The 20,358-nt window shown below is 38.0% G+C and overlaps 1 protein-coding gene across 9 annotated transcripts in view; it reads right to left on the bottom strand.

The window, feature by feature from the left end:
• The window catches only part of LOC144976744 (fatty acid 2-hydroxylase-like), a 76,050-nt gene that overhangs the window by 54,920 nt on the left and 772 nt on the right, over positions 1-20,358 (bottom strand). For 7 of the 9 annotated variants that reach the window (XM_078921124.1, XM_078921130.1, XM_078921128.1 and 4 more), the window contains exon 2: positions 19,550-19,894. In XM_078921124.1, coding sequence (XP_078777250.1) covers positions 19,550-19,828 — 279 coding nt within the window. In that variant the 5' untranslated portion in view covers positions 19,829-19,894. Of the gene's footprint in view, positions 1-19,549; positions 20,247-20,358 lie in introns of all 9 variants that reach the window. The other 2 variants (XM_078921126.1, XM_078921121.1) reach the window with 2 other exon arrangements.

Genomic DNA, 20,358 nt, shown 5'->3' with positions numbered 1-20,358 from the left:
ATGATAATGTGTCTGTGTTTAACCAGTTAATTGTCGCACTCTGGAAAAACAAAAACAAAAAACAAATACGAATTAAAATTTTTCTTTTTCTTCTTCAGACTGAATATTGTATGGTCTTCTTTTCAGTAACAGGGGCTCTCTTGAGAAGTAGGGAGCGATTTTTTAAAAGTCATCAGTCGAAAAGGGTTGTTTACAAGTGGTTGGTAGTGAGTTCCAAAGTCGGACGGTGGAAAGAAAACACATCATTTAAATATGGATCGATTTAAATGGCGACTCATCTGGGCAAAAAAAAATAAAAAAAGCCCCCCAAAAAACCCCTTCAAACCTGGGACTTCACGAAGAAGTGTGTATGTAACCAGTCCTTCGGAGGACTAATAATGAAAAGGTAACATATTGAGTCATAAGGTGGCAATAGTATTTTAGTAGGAGGGTGTATAGGCTGATTAATAGAATTGCGGCTATGCGGTCTTGTGGTATAACACCCGCTCCTGGGTTCGAGCCTCGCTCGGCGCATAGTTGAGTCGTTGGGAAAGACTCTTTACTCTCACCGTACTTATGTGTAAAATGTTAGGTGTTGCTGTTGGGCAGGGACCCATTGTAAAGGGCTTTGAGCACGTTTAGTGGATATTGCTCTATATAAAAGCTCTAGTCTTTTTTTTTAAGACCCGAGGATGGATGATCTTTATTGACGACCAGCATATATTTAGACTAGACAATAAGTTGCCATCACAATGAAACCAGAGGATCAATTACACAGTGGTATTAGTCCAGTTGTCCGGAAGAGTGGTTTTACACTTCTATTGAGATTGGAACCAGTTATTTGACACCACGTTTTCCTCCCTATTCACTAGTATTGTTTACCTCTATCCGAAAAACTTAAAGATAGTATGCAGATGACGTCACTCAGGCCTTTGTTATTGTTTTTGCCATCCGCGTTTGTGAGTTGTTCTCACTAAACTGTATTAACCAGACTATAAAAGTTCATGGTTACACAGAGTTTGTGTGTTGGTCCGTTATACTTCCGGATGGCAATGTTGTGAACTCCTTGGCCAAGCGCATTCTATCTATATGAAAGCATTATAAACTTATGTATGTATGTCTTTTAGTGAGTGGATGTGCGTGCTTGTGTGTGTATGTGTGTGTGTGTGTGTGTGTGTGTGAAAAGCGGGACGAATCATACAATGAATAGTAATAGTAAGCATGAATGACAAGATACGTGTAAAACGTGGTCAATGATGCGTGAATTCTGTCTTTACTAACACTGGATATCATAATATCTAGAGCGGTTCTGTTATCATGCATGAGCTGAGCGAGATAGAAGATGGAAGGATGAAGAGGTTGTGCGTGTGTGTGTGTGTGTGTGTGTGTGAGAGAGAGAGAGAGAGAGAGAGAGAGGGGGGGGGTAGAGAGGGATAAACAAATAAATAGATAGATGGATAGATAGATAGATAGATAGATAGATAGATAGATAGATAGATAGATAGATAGATATTATTTTTTAAAATATTTACCACAATGTTTGAGACAGTCTACATTAATGTTTCAGGCTTAATTTGCCATCGTCAGTACATGTCGAGCACTTTTCGTACCATATTTGTATCAAACACGATTCAATAGATAGATAGATAGATAGATAGATAGATAGATAGATAGATAGATAGATAGATAGATAGATAGATAGATAGATAGATAGATAGATAGATAGATAGATAGATAGATAGATAGATAGATAGATAGATAGATAGATAGATAGATAGATAGATAGATAGATAGATAGATAGATAGATAGATAGATAGATAGATAGATAGATAGATAGATAGATAGATAGATAGATAGATAGATAGATAGATAGATAGATAGATAGATAGATAGATAGATAGATAGATAGATAGATAGATAGATAGATAGATAGATAGATAGATAGATAGATAGATAGATAGATAGATAGATAGATAGATAGATAGATAGATAGATAGATAGATAGATAGATAGATAGATAGATAGATAGATAGATGGATAGATAGATAGATAGATAGATAGGCCAATAGAATTTTGGCGTTGATCAATTCATCAGAAAAAGTAGAAACCATATTCAAAACACCATTTATAACACTATTTTACGAATCGTATAAACCAAAATTAAAGCCTGAAGTCCATAGTAGCGTAGATAGGATAGACAGATGGATAGATAGATAGGTAGATAGAGTTTTGGCGTTGATCATGTCTCAAATAAAGTAGAACCCTTAGTAAATACACCGATATGGTAGGTGCACCGATATAAGGGTGCATGAAGCGTGAAAAAATTGTCAACACACCAATAAAAAAAAATTTAATAAGCTTCAACAAATAAGAATAACGACACACATACACACCCATCTATGTAGACGTATAGGATTTCCATTGATTTGGGCTGCCCAATGATGCTTCATATATTATCCCCGCAGGCCTATGACACAATCAAAATGTCCAATCCGTACAGTGACATTTCGCAGATTTGGCAGTTTTGTTTTTTGTTGTTGTTGTTGTTGTTGTTGTTGTTGTTGTTTTTTTTTTTTGGTAGGTACTAACACTCACAGAACATCTGCCACGATATATGCCAAAGTATCCATTCATACTTTAGTCGAGTGAGATAACATGTGTAAAGTGTCTTACCGAAGGACAGATATCTCGGACTAGAATAGTATTTTTTGTTGTTGTTTGTTTGTTGGTTTTGTTTTGTTTTTTCAATCATAAACAACCATCCTGTCATTTCTTGATTTCTGATGTTCAATCCCAAGTCGAAAGTAATATATGATCCAAAACTGAATGTAACAGCCTAGTCACAATGTAGGTGCAGGCAAAGGTACTGACCTACGTGACGATCCCAAAGCCAGAGTACGGTGGCTATTTACCCCAGGTTTGAGACATTAAAGGTGGTTCCACACGACACATAAAACTAAATGCACATCGCAAGACAATTGAATTATAATTTTATAACTGTTTATTACAAATCTAAAGAAAAAATAAAAGGAAAGAAAGAATAATATTCAAATTAAAAGTGTGACAACATATATCAAATATCAAAATATCAAAAATGATGGTGATGCATGATGGTGATGATGCAAATAATAATCTACAGGTTGGGGCCCCTTACCTTACTTAATACGCAGACATGCAATGAATGGTAAATGATGATGAAGGTGAAGATGATATTCTTGACCACATTATCGATGTCTTTCGGTATTATTATATCTATAGGAGTCCAAACATGTTCACAGTTCACTTTTCTGTCACAAGTTCTTTCAATTGTTAATTTCACTTTAATTTAAGTCCAGGTTGGAAATGTTTTTTTATTAAATTGTTTTCTCGATAAATATGGAACCAAAATGTTTTCAAGATAACAAACAAATGTTACTGGTATCACGTCTGGTTTATAGCCGGGGCTAACCGACTCTATTCTGTATAGAAAGAGATACATGATTAATACAATAATCCTATATTCACACTTAATCATGTGCCATACTTATTCATAAGTGAGACTTATCTTAGCACATCATTTCAATCTAGAGAGATTGACGATTACTCTTAATTATCTCAAAATTAATATTTCAATATTTATTTACGACAGAGATTAAGTAAGTGTAGATAACTTTTATTCTTTAATCAATCTTTACATCTTTTATCCTTAAACTTCAAGCACGATATTAAAATATCTTAATATTTGTATTCTGAAGAAATACACAATAATAGTACACATGGAAATTCACTGCTGATGATCTTACATCATAAATCTCATAAAACTTATAGCATAAACTATCATTAAAATCACAATTAATTAATGGAAACACACCATTAATAGAGCCGTCAAATAACGAAATTTCACTGGCGGTTAATATACAAAGTTAATATTAATTCCCAAGCCAAGTGAATTTCTACAAAATGGAATGACTTGTGTGAGTCTCAGAGAGGACCTAGCATGTCTCTGCTCTGTTCAGGCTATCGTGATGGACTGACTAAAATTGGTAAAACTCTCTTCTATATATTAAAACTTCGTCTACCCAACCCATGGTCATAGACAATAAATTAACATAACTCAGGATCAGTCAAGACATTCTATTATTTAGTCAATTCTCAAAAGTGTCAGGTTTCCACCAAAGTCCGATAACGAACTACCCGGTTTCCGGAACTTTTAAGAAAACTTTCTTATACAATAGTTACGGGACTAAAGAAAACTTTTTACTCAATAGTCACGGGACTAGTCTCCCTGCCACGCTATCTCTCTATCTCCCATAACGGCGCCACTCTATCCTAATGTCACTAAGGTGACTATTTAATATTCATCAACGATGTTTTTCCAACAAAAGAAAACAAACAAAAAAAGCAACACTGAATACTTAAGGCGAAATAACCGGACACGCAAAGGTAACATAACAGGAAACAAGCATCATTGCTCACCTAGGACGGGCAACAAGCGTTTTGTGACATTCTCTCCCTCTTCAAGAACTAAGTCCATCTGACTTTGGTCCATCTTTAACAAAACCGCTTGATCAGACTCTAGAAAGGAAGTCTGGACCATGATTTTCTGAACCTTTTACAGCTCTTAGATTAAATCTAAACTGATTGAGCAACAGAGCCCATCTCATTAGTCTACCATTTTCCGATTTTGCCCTATTCAGATATAATAGTGGAGCATGATCGGTCTCCACAATGAACTCTCTTCCAATTAGATATGAGCTCAAAGTCTTCACAGCCCATACGAGAGCTAAGCATTCCTTCTCCACGACACTGTAATTCTGTTCTCTTGCCAGAAGTTTCCGACTCAAATACAATACTGGCTTCTTTTCGCCCTCATGTTCCTGCATTAATATAGCGCCTAGACCTGTGTTTGATGCATCGGTCCCTAAAATAAATTGCTTGTTAAAGTCTGGCAAGCACAAGACAGGCTCCGATGTTAACACAGCTTTTAGTTTCTCAAACGCTTTCAGTTGAGGCTCTTCCCAAGCAATTCTATTTGGCATATTCTTCCGAGTTGCATCCGACAGTGGACTTGAGATAGCAGCAAAGTTCGGTACATATCTCCTGTAAAAGGATGTAAGACCAAGAAAGCTTCTCATTTGGGTCTTGTTTTGAGGTCTGCTCGCCTTCTGGATCGCTTCAACCTTATCAATCGTCGGAGACATCTTTCCATTTCCTATCCGATGACCTAGAAATTCCACTTCCGATTGCGCCATTGAGCACTTTGATGGTTTTGCCGTCAAGCCAGCATTCCTCAATTTCGTTAATACAGTTTCTACGCTCCTAAGATGCTCTTGCCACGACGAATTATGCACAATAATATCGTCAATATAATTCTTGACATTTGGAACGTCTTGAATGACTTTCCGCATCATTCTGCTAAAGGCTGCCGGTGCACATTGTAACCCGAACGGCATGACCCGAAACTGCATCAGTCCAAGCTCTGTTGGGAAGGCTGTTATTGGTTTTGAGGCATCAGACAAGGGCAACTGCCAGTATCCTTTACATAAATCAATCTTGCTCACGAACCTGCTTTCTGGTCCTATTTGTTGGAACAGTTCATCAAGACGAGGCATTGGCTCAGCATCAAATACTGTATAGTTATTGACCCGGCGGTAGTCTACGCAAATTCTATTTTTGCCGTCCTTCTTTTTCACTATGATTGGAGGTGACGAGTACGCGCTATCAGACTGCTCAATTATTCCAGCGGTCAGCATTGCTTTCACTTCCTCTTTGAATTCGGCTTGGAGTGCTTGTGGTATAGGGTAAGGCTTCCGTCGTATTGGATCTGAGCTTGTAAGTTTGATGTCATAAATATAGGCAGATGTTCTGCCTGGTACATCTGTCAGAACATCTTGAAATTTCTTCAACAGTGTCACCAGTTCTTTCCTTTGGCTGTCGTCAAGTTCTTCTGATATTTGCACATCTTTAAATGTTTCCGTTTGTGTAAGAGCCGGTGTCTCTATTCTCGGTACGCAATAATCGAACTGGTCTTCAGCGTCCTCCAGCTCATCAATCACTGTAGCTGTAGCTACTCCAAGTATTCCGATGTCTTGTGTAGGCGATTCAGGAGACTCCCGTTCCCAATACTTTTTCAGCATATTGGCATGATAGGTCTTCTGATATTTACCCATATCAATGGTGTAATCGTTGTCGCCTATCCTTTTGATGACCGTAAATGGTCCCGTCCACTTCAGTTGAAGCTTGTTTGCTTCCGTAGGCAAAAGGAGCAACACTTTTTCTCCTTTATCAAACGTTCTTGCTTTAGCCTTCCGGTCGAAGTGTGATTTGTATCGTCCCGAGGCTTTTCTCAGGTTGTCGTGGGCGACCTCAATAACCTTCTCCATCTTTGCGCGCAGGTCCACCACGTATTGATAGGTTGTCTTTACTTCCTCATCCGTGATGTTACCTGTCCAAAGTTCTCGGAGTATTGTCATAGGGCCCCTCACAGGTCGTGCGTATAGAAGCTCAAATGGCGAAAATCCAAGAGACTCCTGCGGTACCTCTCTATAGACGAAGAGAGCGGCGTTGATGTATCTGTCCCAGTCTTTTGTCTGTCATTGGCGAGTCGCTTTAACATTCTTTGAGAGTTCCATTCATCCTCTCAACTAAACCACCATCCACCGCTGCCACCAAAATATGTCACATGTAGGTGCAGGCAAAGTATGACCTACGTGACGATCCCAAAGCCAGAGTACGGTGATGTGGTGAGCTGTTTCATGGAGAGAAGGCGACAAACTTCATTCATCATGCAGAAGTAAACTGAGTTCCATTGTCATGTAGCATTTCCTTGGCACTCCAGTACGGCTAAAAATATCGACTAATGCCTCAGCCACGTGTTCTGTGTCTATTGACTTTAATGGCACCGCCTCTGGAAATAATGTGCAATAATCCATTAGAGTAAGGATGTACCGATTTCCTCTGTCTGAAGATGGTATGACGGGCCCAATGATGTCCACTGCAACACGACTAAATGGCTCATCAATAAGAGGCACCTTTGATAGAGGCACTTTGGTTATCTGACCCTTGGGTGCGCTCCTTTGGCACGTGTCACATGATCGACAGAATCTATTCACGTCATCCCAAAGATTAGGCCAATAGAACTCTAACAAGATCCTATCACTCGTTTTCTTAGATGCGAGATGACCAGCCATGATGCTCTCGTGGGCCAGCCTCATTACTGTCTCTCTCAGTTCCTCTGGAACAACTACCTGCCTACATACATCTCCATGGTATTTTGTTGGTGACTGGAAAAAGCGGCAAAGTACACTTTATCGAAACCAAACCACGTAGTGTTGTTTCGACCACTGTGTCTGCGTTCGCAATTTTCCGCCAACTTTCTGCAAACTGTTAGAGTCTCATCCTTTTCCTGTTTGTCGATTAGGTCCTTAACAGTGACCCCGATATCTAGTGATGCTGGAGTCCGCAATGCTTTGATTACTTTCTGCTTCTGACTTCGTGTCTCCACAGCCATCATTTGCTCATCACATTTAACACCCGGACACTTAGCACCTGGGATATTACCCAAGATTACATCATACAAAGGGGATTCCATCTCGACGGCTTCAATTTCTCCTGTATAGTAAGGACAGTCGAGGTAAGCCTTTGTCAATGGTGCTTGTACGGACGTTCCATCTGCTAGGCTGATTTTCATATAATCCTCTTTCCCTGGTACAATTTTGCTCAAACCCTTCTTTATAACAACAGTGCTGCAGCCACTGTCGCGTAGGACCGTCACCTTTTCGCCGTTTAGATAGCCTTTCCGAGTTGGCATCTTTTGCGCTTCCACGTATCCTTCGCAATTGTGGTTATACAGTGATTGGGATCTGTTATGTTATAACTTGCACAGTTTGGTTGCGATTTCTTCTGAATCTGCGGATTCTTCTGGGCTTCAGTGCTCCTGACTTTGTCCCTCGCCATCCTTTGTTGTAGCCAACAATCATTTTCATGATGATTTTTTAATCCACAAAACTTACATCCACTACCAATAGCTAGCGCACGCTGAGACCTGCAGTCCCGAGCTTTGTGACCAAATTTCCTGCAGTGATGACATTGTAATTGTTGTGATGGTCTGTCCTTATTTGTCAGTGGTGTCCTGTTGACAGCATATTGCGTGGTGACTGGAGGTTGTTCTGCTTTTCTATCGAAACTAGACTTAACATACGCCCCTGCTGCACCATGAGCACAAACATACTTTTCTATTTGATCCACCAAATCATCGGCTGTGCTAGGCTTTCTTTCTTTAACAAACATGAGCAAGTCCTTGTTACACGAATTCATCAGCTGTTCCATCATGATTAAGTCAATCAGATCGGTAGACAAATTCTTATCCTTCTCTGACAACTGTATCCATTTCTCAAGATAGGACTGGATTCGTGTTCTAAACTGACCAATGCTTTCTCTGCCTCTGGCCTACTCTTCCTGAACTTTTCTTGAAAGCCATCTTTCGTCAAGTTATAACGCTTCAGCAGAGCATCCCTAACTTTCTGATAATTCATCGCCTCATCTTCATCAAGTCTCGTATAAACTTCCAATGCTTTTCCTTGTAGCAAGGCGGAGAGATGAATAGCCCAGTCCGTCTCTGGCCATTCATTAACCGTCGCATATCTCTCAAATCTTAGCAGGTAACTGTCAATCATGTCTGACTTGTCATTGAAGCATGGAAGCCTGGGACTCTTGACTGGCGCTGGTCTTGTGTGACGAATACTTTCTGACACTGAGGGAGACCTAGGAGATGGCGAGCTGTCATCACGATCCGCTCTTAATCTCTGTAATTCCAGCTCCGTTTCTACAAGTTGCTGTTGCTGTCGCAGTTTCTCCCTCTCCAGTTTCAACTTCTCCAACTCTTCTTGGCGCACCCTATCTTGGTCTGCCAACTGTCTTGTCACCCAATCATTTAACTCTTGGCCAGAAAATCCAAGCTTTTCTCCTACTTTAATCAACTTCTCCACATCAGACATGATTAAATATTTTTGTTACTTAGTTATCGATAAGACAATTAAATCAATGACAATGAAAACAGCTAGAATGCTTCAATAGGTCAACACAATAGCGCAGATGACAACACCGCAATATAAAACCACCGCAAAGTGAATACAACCAAATTTCTGCAAGCTGATATGACTTTTAAGCCAAAGAGCAGTATGTAACAAAAATTATATATTATTGCGAACTGCAAATAAGATACATTCAATATGACAACGCCTCGATTCTTAATTTCATTAATATTTCAATGTCAATACTTGAGACAATTTCATCCAATATTTATCAACACGACCTTCTTTTTATAATAACTCGACTATTCGTGCCTCTCATACACGAAATCTTACTGTGGTCACGCCCCAGTTAAACGCTATGCTCATCCACTGTGCCCGGCTTAACTTTAAGCACAACCGATTTTATCAACAAAAGTATAAGACTGCAACGTAGCGTTAAATTATCCTTTCTACCGATGTCGACAAAATTAAATCAGTGATAACAGGGTACTTGCACGAGTTTCACACTCAACGATAATTCGCATTTAGCTCACTACCCAATGACGCTTATGCCTCTCGTTTTAACTGTTGCAAATAAAATGTAAATCCTGATCGATTTACCACTCACATTAAATTGCGAAGCCCAAATGACTTTCAACAAACATCGGCTTAGAGCCCGTAACACAATATTCTTAAAATTGTAAAGTACATGTCAACGTTTACAAAATTACCATATTGAGCAGTCCCTTAGACTCTCAATTACAATTAGCTCGTAGCCCGCAACAGTAATTATGTTATTGCTTTTGTAGCAAATTAACAATCAAAAGTGAAAGCTTCCAACCATACGATAAGAATAAAAATTGCCGGCACCTTATCGCACGTTAAAACGCTTTACACAACTTTTTCTGACCCCATCCCATGGATCGGATTCTAGGGTCCCATCACTTTCAATCGGATGACAATTGAACAAAGTCCTAGACTGACCCTGGTTGCCACAATCAAGTACCTCCGTGATAAACGTGATCTATAATGTTATGGGTCTATCTACCCCTCTCTCATGTAAAACACCTAATGGTGTGAGTCCATCCAGTAACAATGTTACAACAATCAATTACAGCCTTGAAATTACTCTGACGTTTATATCAGTATCCGTTTTTAAAAATTACGTTAGCCCGGCCCAATCTTTAACTACTTTTCAAACGAAATTAATTTCTTTGAATCAACTTTATATGAACTTATGACATATATGATGATTAGTTCAGATATAAAATATATTAAAATTGTCAAAGTGCCAGTCTGTGAAGGAGGAACCATCCCACCGCTGCCACCAAAATATGTCACAATGTAGGTGCAGGCAAAGGTACTGACCTACGTGACGATCCCAAAGCCAGAGTACGGTGGCTATTTACCCCAGGTTTGAGACATTAAAGGTGGTTCCACACGACACATAAAACTAAATGCACATCGCAAGACAATTGAATTATAATTTTATAACTGTTTATTACAAATCTAAAGAAAAATAAAAGGAAAGAAAGAATAATATTCAAATTAAAAGTGTGACAACATATATCAAATATCAAAATATCAAAAATGATGGTGATGCATGATGGTGATGATGCAAATAATAATCTACAGGTTGGGGCCCCTTACCTTACTTAATACGCAGACATGCAATGAATGGTAAATGATGATGAAGGTGAAGATGATATTCTTGACCACATTATCGATGTCTTTCGGTATTATTATATCTATAGGAGTCCAAACATGTTCACAGTTCACTTTTCTGTCACAAGTTCTTTCAATTGTTAATTTCACTTTAATTTAAGTCCAGGTTGGAAATGTTTTTTTATTAAATTGTTTTCTCCGATAAATATGGAACCAAAATGTTTTCAAGATAACAAACAAATGTTACTGGTATCACGTCTGGTTTATAGCCGGGGCTAACCGACTCTATTCTGTATAGAAAGAGATACATGATTAATACAATAATCCTATATTCACACTTAATCATGTGCCATACTTATTCATAAGTGAGACTTATCTTAGCACATCATTTCAATCTAGAGAGATTGACGATTACTCTTAATTATCTCAAAATTAATATTTCACTATTTATTTACGACAGAGATTAAGTAAGTGTAGATAACTTTTATTCTTTAATCAATCTTTACATCTTTTATCCTTAAACTTCAAGCACGATATTAAAATATCTTAATATTTGTATTCTGAAGAAATACACAATAATAGTACACATGGAAATTCACTGCTGATGATCTTACATCATAAATCTCATAAAACTTATAGCATAAACTATCATTAAAATCACAATTAATTAATGGAAACACACCATTAATAGAGCCGTCAAATAACGAAATTTCACTGGCGGTTAATATACAAAGTTAATATTAATTCCCAAGCCAAGTGAATTTCTACAAAATGGAATGACTTGTGTGAGTCTCAGAGAGGACCTAGCATGTCTCTGCTCTGTTCAGGCTATCGTGATGGACTGACTAAAATTGGTAAAACTCTCTTCTATATATTAAAACTTCGTCTACCCAACCCATGGTCATAGACAATAAATTAACATAACTCAGGATCAGTCAAGACATTCTATTATTTAGTCAATTCTCAAAAGTGTCAGGTTTCCACCAAAGTCCGATAACGAACTACCCGGTTTCCGGAACTTTTAAGAAAACTTTCTTATACAATAGTTACGGGACTAAAGAAAACTTTTTACTCAATAGTCACGGGACTAGTCTCCCTGCCACGCTATCTCTCTATCTCCCATAACGGCGCCACTCTATCCTAATGTCACTAAGGTGACTATTTAATATTCATCAACGATGTTTTTCCAACAAAAGAAAACAAACAAAAAAAGCAACACTGAATACTTAAGGCGAAATAACCGGACACGCAAAGGTAACATAACAGGAAACAAGCATCATTGCTCACCTAGGACGGGCAACAAGCGTTTTGTGACAAGCCTAAAAAAAAAAAGAACAAAATACCATATATGGAAAGTTTCGGACTCAAAACCCGTCATCAGCCAACAACAAAAAAGAAACAAAAAAAACCCCCCAAAACAATAAAAATATAAATACATCACTTAAATCTTATGTATTTGGGTTCGAGGCAAAGATCATAGCGCTGAGCAGCAATCCAGACAAAAACGTGAACAACAAACAAACAAATTAACAAAAACAATAAAATAAAAAGTAATACACACTACAAATTCAAAAACCACAAACATTCTGGCGCATTACAATTTTGGATCGGAAGGTCAAACATTTATTTAGACCCAGGTTCACATAACAACGACACAAATGCGTTTTGAGGAGGTGTGTCGAATGTCAACTATTATTGAACAAACCGATATCACGCGAGTTTGACATTTAAAATTTCACAAAGCGGTATGAATGTGTGCATTGGCATTGTGTGCTGGTCCAGCAATGATTGGTTAATTATTGTTAATATCTGGCGAATAAAGGATTTAATGTGAAAAGAAAGGAAGAAAGACGTGTGGGAGGGAGAGGGACGTGTTTATGTGAGAGTGTGTGAAGGTGAAGGTGACGTGTGTTGTGTGTGTGTGTGTGAGGGAGAGAGAGAGAGAGAGAGATAGAGAGAGAGAGAGAGAGAGAGAGAGAGAGAGAGAGAGAGAGAGATAGATAGATGTTCGAGTGGCTAAGGCATTGCCCTAACACACTTTTGGTTTTCGTATTTTTCTCTTTTCTTTCTTTCCCCTTTTTTTCTTTGGTTTCTTAAGCAAGAAACTTTGACCACCTTGCTTGCATTGCGACACTGCACTGCACTGCGGCTGACGGCTGGTTAGTACGGTCTTTTCTCGAGATTGACTTACAGAAAAAAAATTCCTCTGAGGATGGAATTGTATTTTAGCGTGTTCGGCTCCATAATTTTAAAAAATGAGCTTAAATATAGAGCAATATCCCCTAAACGTGCTAAAGCGCTTTACAATGGGTCCCTGGCCAACAGCAACACTTGACATGTAGGACGAGACTTTTTTTTCGGACAGAGACAACGCTGTTAACGGCCAGGTACTCATTTTACACCTAAGTACGGTGAGAGAATGTGAGTGAGTATAGAGTCTTTTCCAACGCCTCAACTATGCGCCGAGTGAGGCTCGAACCCAGGACCTTCCGATCCGAAAGCGAGTGTCATACCACTAGACCACATAGCCTCCTGAAGAAGAGAAGGCGGATGAGGATGAAGAGGAGTAGGAGGAGGAGGTGGACGAGTCGCCAGAACTGCGGTAACAACATACTGTACATATTGGCAGTCTTGGGTTACAACAGACAAATCATTTCGGCAAACAAAACAAGGTTTACCCATATTTACCCAAGACCTCAGGCGATTGGTAGTGAGTTCTGGTACGTTGGTAACTGCATAGTATGCTCAACGAGTTATGGAGAATAAATGAAAAGGTCATGTTATACTAAAACCAGTAGTAGTGGTAGTAGTATTAGTGGTGGTGGTGGTGGTAGTAGTAGTAGTAGTAGTAGTAGTAGTAGTAGTAGTAGTAGTAGTAGTAGTAGTAGTAGCAGTAGCAGTAGTAGTAGTAGCAGAAGTAGTAGTAGAGAAAGTATTATTATTATTATTATTATTATTATTATTATTATTATTATTATTATTATTATTATTATTATTATTATTATTATTATTATTATTATTATTATTATTATTATTATTATTATTATTATTATCAATTTATTATTATCATGCCATCACTCTGAAACCAGAACATATATTACACAAGATATGCACCCAGTTCCCCAGAAAAGTGGTTTTACACTGCCAATGAAGTTGGAACCATTTTGTTTTTTTTTTGCAATCACACTTTGTACCCTATTAGAGCTAGGTCTTCGATTTTCATGTTCATCTCTACCGTTCTAACATAATCCAATATGCAAACATTTGTGTGAGTTCGTGCTTGTGTCTGCGTTTTGATTTTTGAGTTAGCATTCTAAACTGCTGCGGGCAGAGCTTTAGATCTCTTGGATAAACTTTTAGTGCAATATAAATGAATTCTTCTTCTTCTTCATATCATCATCATTATTATTATTATTACTATTATTATTATCATTATTATTATTATTATTATTATTATTTATTATTATTATTATTATATATTATTATTATTATTATTATTATTATTATTATTATTATTATTATTGCTATTATTATTATCATTATTATCATCATCATTATTAAAACATTTAGAAGGGTATCGCAGGAAAATCGCAATAGGGTGAGGCCACTGGAGAAGTGGAGAAGATCGCTAGAAATAACGATGACATCCTTTGATCAAACCTGGACTAGGAGGAAATTTGAAAGCTGACGAAAAACAGACGTCACTGTTGCGCCCTATTTCGACCTTGTCATGTGTTAATGAAACACCATAGAAGATTACGTAGGTTGATTTTAAAATATCTGACAACGCGGCGAGAAAAAAATCCTTCGACTGGTTACTTTCATCCAGGCATTCTACGACTGGTTACTTTCATCCAGGCATTCTACGACTGGTTACTTTCATCCAGGCATTCTACGACTGGTTATTTTCATCCAGGCATTTTACGACCGGTTACTTTCATTCTACGACTGGTTACTTTCATCCAGACATTCTACGACTGGTTACTTTCATCCAGGCATTCTACGACTGGTTACTTTCATCCAGGCATTCTACGACTGGTTACTTTCATCCAGGCATTCTACGACTTGTTACTTTCCTCCAGGCATTCTACGATGAGACTTAAAATGGCAATGGGACGGTCTGTTCACCCCAATCCCCTGATTATTATTTTCTTGTAAAACCCACTTAGCCTCCATACCTCTAGTGTGTTATGGGCGGTCTTCTAAGTAAAGTATGTAAGTAAGCTGTGTTTAGGTTTTATCGTATGTATTCCTACTACTGGGCCTTTATCGATAATCATGACTTGTGAAAGGTTCCGTCAATCGACCTTGGCACTCGTCACACTCTATTGAACACAGAATGTCCGATTCTGCCACGCCTTCGCAAAAGGGGAAATGAACACGTGTGTACACACACAAACACACACGCAACGAGAGAGAGAGAGAGAGAGAGAGAGAGAGAGAGAGAGAGAGAGAGAGAGAGAGAGAGAGAGAGAGAGAGAGAGAGAGAGAGAGAGAGAGAGTTGTCCAACACGAATGGCCCGTTTCTCGAATTTCATTTTCATTGATCCGTCGCTTCTTTACGAAAGGGGGAGGTAAGTCGTCGTGACTTGCAATTTCGACATGGGTATCAAATTAGGGTTCGTAAGTAGGGGATACACTAATGTGGTTTTCGATCAATCGTGTAGGCACCTCTTACGTATGGCTAGCTGTACACCTTGATCAGTGCCGATGGTGACAAAAAGGAAAAAGGAGGAAAATTATGAATGGTTTTCTTTACGCCACATGTTCAGCTCACTAACCCCCACTTTTAGAGCCATTGAGATGATAAACTACTCTAGCTATTTTCTGGATAGTGGGGAAGCTGCACCAGTTTGTTCCACCACACATCAAATCTCTCAAAGCCAGAAAATTTTATTTAAGGAAAATGTCTTTTTTCAAAGGAGGAAATTCCTCCTCTGACACAAAAATCGCGGATTTCCGCGGATCCTAGGAAAATCATCAGCACTGCTATAAATACAAGGCGTGAGAGAAAAAAATTGGTAAAAATTATGACGGTGTTTCAATACCAAGAAGAAATCAGAAACATTAAAAAAAAAACCAAGCAACAAACACATGACCATAAATTAATACTTGTCAAGTTTGATTTAAAATCCTCTGTTGATTAATAAAATAAAGGTTCGTAAGTAGGGTATAATATGTGGTTTTCGACCAACCATGTAGGTACCTCTTACGTATAGCTAGCTGCTGTACACTTATATATACAGGGTGTGAGAGAAAAAAAATGGTCAAAATTATGACGATGTTTCAATATATTATCTTATCTTATCTTACTAAAGGCTTAACAGGAATTATCCTTTAAATGCTGTATTACTTCTACAATAGTTTATAATTACAGAATCTCATATAGCTTGCATTGTATCACTCACAAACAGTTTTATACCAAGAAGAAACCAGATACATTCATAAAATACCAAGCAACAAAAACAAGACAAAAAGAGAATACTTGCCAAGTCTGATTAAAAATCCTCAGTTGATTAAGAAACTATGCTGTTAAACCCCTTCCTTACTACCCATAGGAAAATCGTCACATTCGTTACGATTTAGCCATCATTTTTCTCATTCTGATTTCATTTGTACATTACAATATTTGAACGAAAATATATGCTATAGTTAAAGTATATTAACTCTGTGTTGAAGAGCTTCTTTCGCAGAAAAAAAAAATAGTATAGCATGAACCAACATGTGAAATAAATCTATTTTTGTATTGTATAGGCTGGGTGTGAAGTTTTGGGGAAATCCGGAAAATGGCCGGTAAGGAGAGAGTTAAACCAAAGTAAGTCGTGTAAAAATAACGACATCGAAAGTTTCCAAACGTATGCTCTCTTGTTTCTAGAAGTCTAGCGTGACTCGTGTAGGAAGTTGCCCCGGTTTGTTTAAAACAAATGACATATATTTTATTCTTCTTCCAACAATGTTATACAAAATTCTCAATACAAAGCAGAAAACACATTAATTTGATTTATTTCTAAAGATAAATGGCTTCAATGTGCCCTGACTTGAATCCACTGGACTACAGCATAGATTTGTCAATTTGACAGTGTTCATAATGGTTTGTAAGATAATAGAAAATACACGGATCACGTAGAAAAAGGATACAGATAATCAATCATATAAAAGCAAAACATAAGAGGGGTCTATTCCAAGGGAAGACTAGAATAACCCAGGCGTCAGCCGCAGTGCAGAGCCGCAAACTGAGCTAGGGCGAGGTGACTTGCTTCAGGCCGCACAGCGCACCGGCGAGCGATCGAACTCGATAGCTTTCGGGTACGAAGCAAAGACCGAACCGCTGAGCCACGTTGCCCCTGGCATGATTTCATACACTTTTTTTCATAAATTTATCTTTTACCTTCTGCTGCTAATTTGTCACTTATATTATGTCGGCGAAACCTATCTTCTGAAATTTCCATCGACAACCAAAAAATTAGGGGCTTAATTCCATACCTTTTATTGATGGGAATGAATGCAATATTCTTATGTCGCAAATTCATAAAATTTCGCATTTCTGAAATTCGCCTTTTCGCATGTTTCATCTCGACATAAAACCAGATCGAGGCGGTAGACACATATTCATATCTGCTCTCTCTCTCTCTCTCTCTCTCTCTCTCTCTCTCTCTCTCTCTCTCTCTCTCTTCCATCCCCCTATGACGATTACTTACGAATGTCACCAATGTAAATAAGCACGCCTTTAAATAACGTAAATCCGCGCTTTACTGAGCCAAATTTAGCCTTGTTAGATCGATACACACCAAGGTGCACAAATCAGCAGATCTGATTTCAAAACGCCTGATTTACCATTGTGCTGTAATGGACAATGTTTTACGCCGGTTTGAGAGCATTTCCATTATATAACAATGAGATCATAAAAATTTGGGTTATCAGCCACATCGGTATACACGTAACATGGAAGGATGGGGTAACTATATTATATTATCATGACTCACTATATACCTTTGATTTTTGTTTATTTAACTAATTAACTGTTGTACACTGGAAAAACTCGTATTATAATATCTGCTGCCCAAGAACTCGTCCTTCAAATGAATATCGATCGATTTAAATGACCCTCATCTTAACTTAAACTCTAAAACCCGGGACTTCGCAAAGTCATTTAAATCGGTCAATATTTGAAGAACGAGTTTTCTGGCCAAATATCTAAATACGAGATTTTCCAGAGTGGGGCAGTAAACTGGTTAAAAAGGGTTTAATGGGGATTGCGTGATGTTGTAATATGTAGCACAAGTAAAATCTATTTGAGTCTTCTGTCTGTATGCCACCCCCCCCCCTCCCCTTCTAAATTTGTTGATCTATTACCTTCCATCCTACCAATCCATCTACACTAAAATCTCTCTCTCTCTAGATGTGTGTGTGTGTGTGTGTGTGTGTGTGTGTGTGTGTGTGTGCCACCTGCTTATTTATTGATCTTTTTTCTCGTTTGATAGTTTATTGCCATTGTTGTATTATTAATGCAACAAGTCGTTGAGATCGATTTTGAGAGTTTGAGACAGATATAGAAATATAGATAGATAGATAGATTGATGGATAGATGAATGGATGGATAGATAGATGGATGGATAGATAGATAGATAGATAGATAGATAGATAGATAGATAGATAGATAGATAGATAAGATAGATAGAAAGAAAGATAGATAGAGAGAGAGATAGAGAGAGAGAGAAAAGAAAAAAAGAAAGAGAGATAGAGAGAGAGAGAGAGAGAAAGAGAGAGAGAGAGAGAGAGAGAGAGAGAGAGAGATGGCGAGTGAGAATTAGAAGATGGGGAGAAGAGACAAACAAGAAAGAGAAAAAGAGAGGAAGGAGTCAAAACAACCAGTTCTTGATGCATCATTAATTGTGATACTGTTTGAGGCTGTTACAAGATAGAGATGAGGATGAAGATAAAGATGAGGATGAAGGTGGTGGCAGTGGTGTTGACGATATATCGTGAAGATGGGGAGGGAGAGAGAGAGAGAGAGAGAGAGAGAGAGAGAGAGAGAGAGAGAGAGAAAGTACGAAAGATAAGGTGGAAAAATAGGAGACATAAGTACGAGATAAAAGAGAGAAAGAGAGGGAGGAGGAAGAAGAGAGAGGGATAAAGATAAAAAGGGGAGCAACAGAAAAAAAGAAAACCAGTGCTGTTGCATCATTGTGATTCTGTTTGAGGCTGTTTCGATCTGTGCTAAAGATGAAGATAAGGATGAAGATAATGATGATGTTGGAAGTCGTTCTTGGTGATGGTAGTGACGATATCGTGAAGATAGGACAAAAAAGACAAAACAAAAAACACAAAAAAAGGGGGGGGGGAAAGAAAAGGAGGACAGTGATTTATATAACATTATAAGAAAGAAGGGAACATGTGACTGTAGGAGGAGAATGGGAGTGTTGGAGTAGCAAATCAAATCTATTCAATATCCATTGCTCTTGTACTTGTAGCTTCAGCTGAGTGATTACATAAAATGTGACGTAATAAAAAAATTAGTCATTTGGCCACATATCCGGATTTAGCCAGGTTCCTATAGCGTGATCCGACAATAGCAATTGCTTGCTATCCTTTTGACTGGATGCTGATCCGTCGCAAAGTACTTTCTGTCAGATCGAACAGACCAGCTACCCAATCACTGCTGTGTGGACAGGGAAGGGAGGTCGAAAATAAAATCGTCGACTTCACCCGGTCTAGATCCTTTTGTGTGTGAAGCGAGTGCTCTATCAACTGAGCTATTGTGACGTAGTATAAGTGTCATATTTATCAGGTGACAAAGTTTAGGGATAAATTCCATATAGTATGCAGGCATCACTCCAATGACGTTTCGTTTGTAAAATTTACTGAGTTGCTCACCTGGAGTTAAAAATTTCAGTTTTATTTATCCATTGCTTACCTGTTCTCGGAGAGAGTCGCTACTTCCAATGTAATATCTATCCAAAATTTGATAAGCCGTCTTAGAATGAATGTGATTTTTACTGCTCTGCATCACTTGTGTGACGTCCTCCCCGTTGTACTGTTCTAACAACTCCCTCCCACCTGGGTGCTTCGCAACGAAATTCGTCACATCATACACCTTTCCATTTCGGACTATTCTCACGCGTTCACCGTTGAGTTTCTTGTTGACCGTTTTATTATCGTTATTATTATCCCATTTCGGAAATGAAAACCCCATTTTGATTTTGATTTACAATTAATTCTTTAATGTAACTATTTATTTATTTATTTGGTGAAACTTGACCTACGTCGAGAAGGGAAACATTTTATATAACCACACTCTGTCGTATACTGAACAAAAAACAAAAACAAAACAAAAACAAACTCGTATTTAAAATTATGGCTAGAAAACTCGAACTTCAAATATCAGTCGATTAAAATTACCCTCATCTTGGCAAAAACTCTCACATCAGGAACTTCCGCCAAGTCACGGGTTTATGAAATTTGACAAAATTTTAAATACATGCGTTTTTATGTAGGCTAGTTGTTTGCTTGTTTCTCAGTGTTGGGTAGTAATATTAATATTAACACTATTAAACTGATATGAACTTTGTAAAGAATTCACAATCGTATCGGCTGTTTCCACTTATTGATAACTTGAAATTACAGAGACATTAATATAATCATATAATTATTCAACAGCTTAATTAGCCAGTTAACTGCCGTACTTGGGAAAACGCATTTATTTTAAAATTTGGCCTGTGAACT

This window comes from Berghia stephanieae, chromosome 7 (assembly GCF_034508935.2).
Source record: "Berghia stephanieae isolate SIO BIC M18660-M18661 chromosome 7, UCSD_Bste_1.3, whole genome shotgun sequence".
Classification (NCBI taxonomy): Eukaryota; Metazoa; Mollusca; class Gastropoda; order Nudibranchia; family Aeolidiidae; genus Berghia; species Berghia stephanieae.
This window is presented reverse-complemented; position numbering and strand designations above follow the sequence as displayed.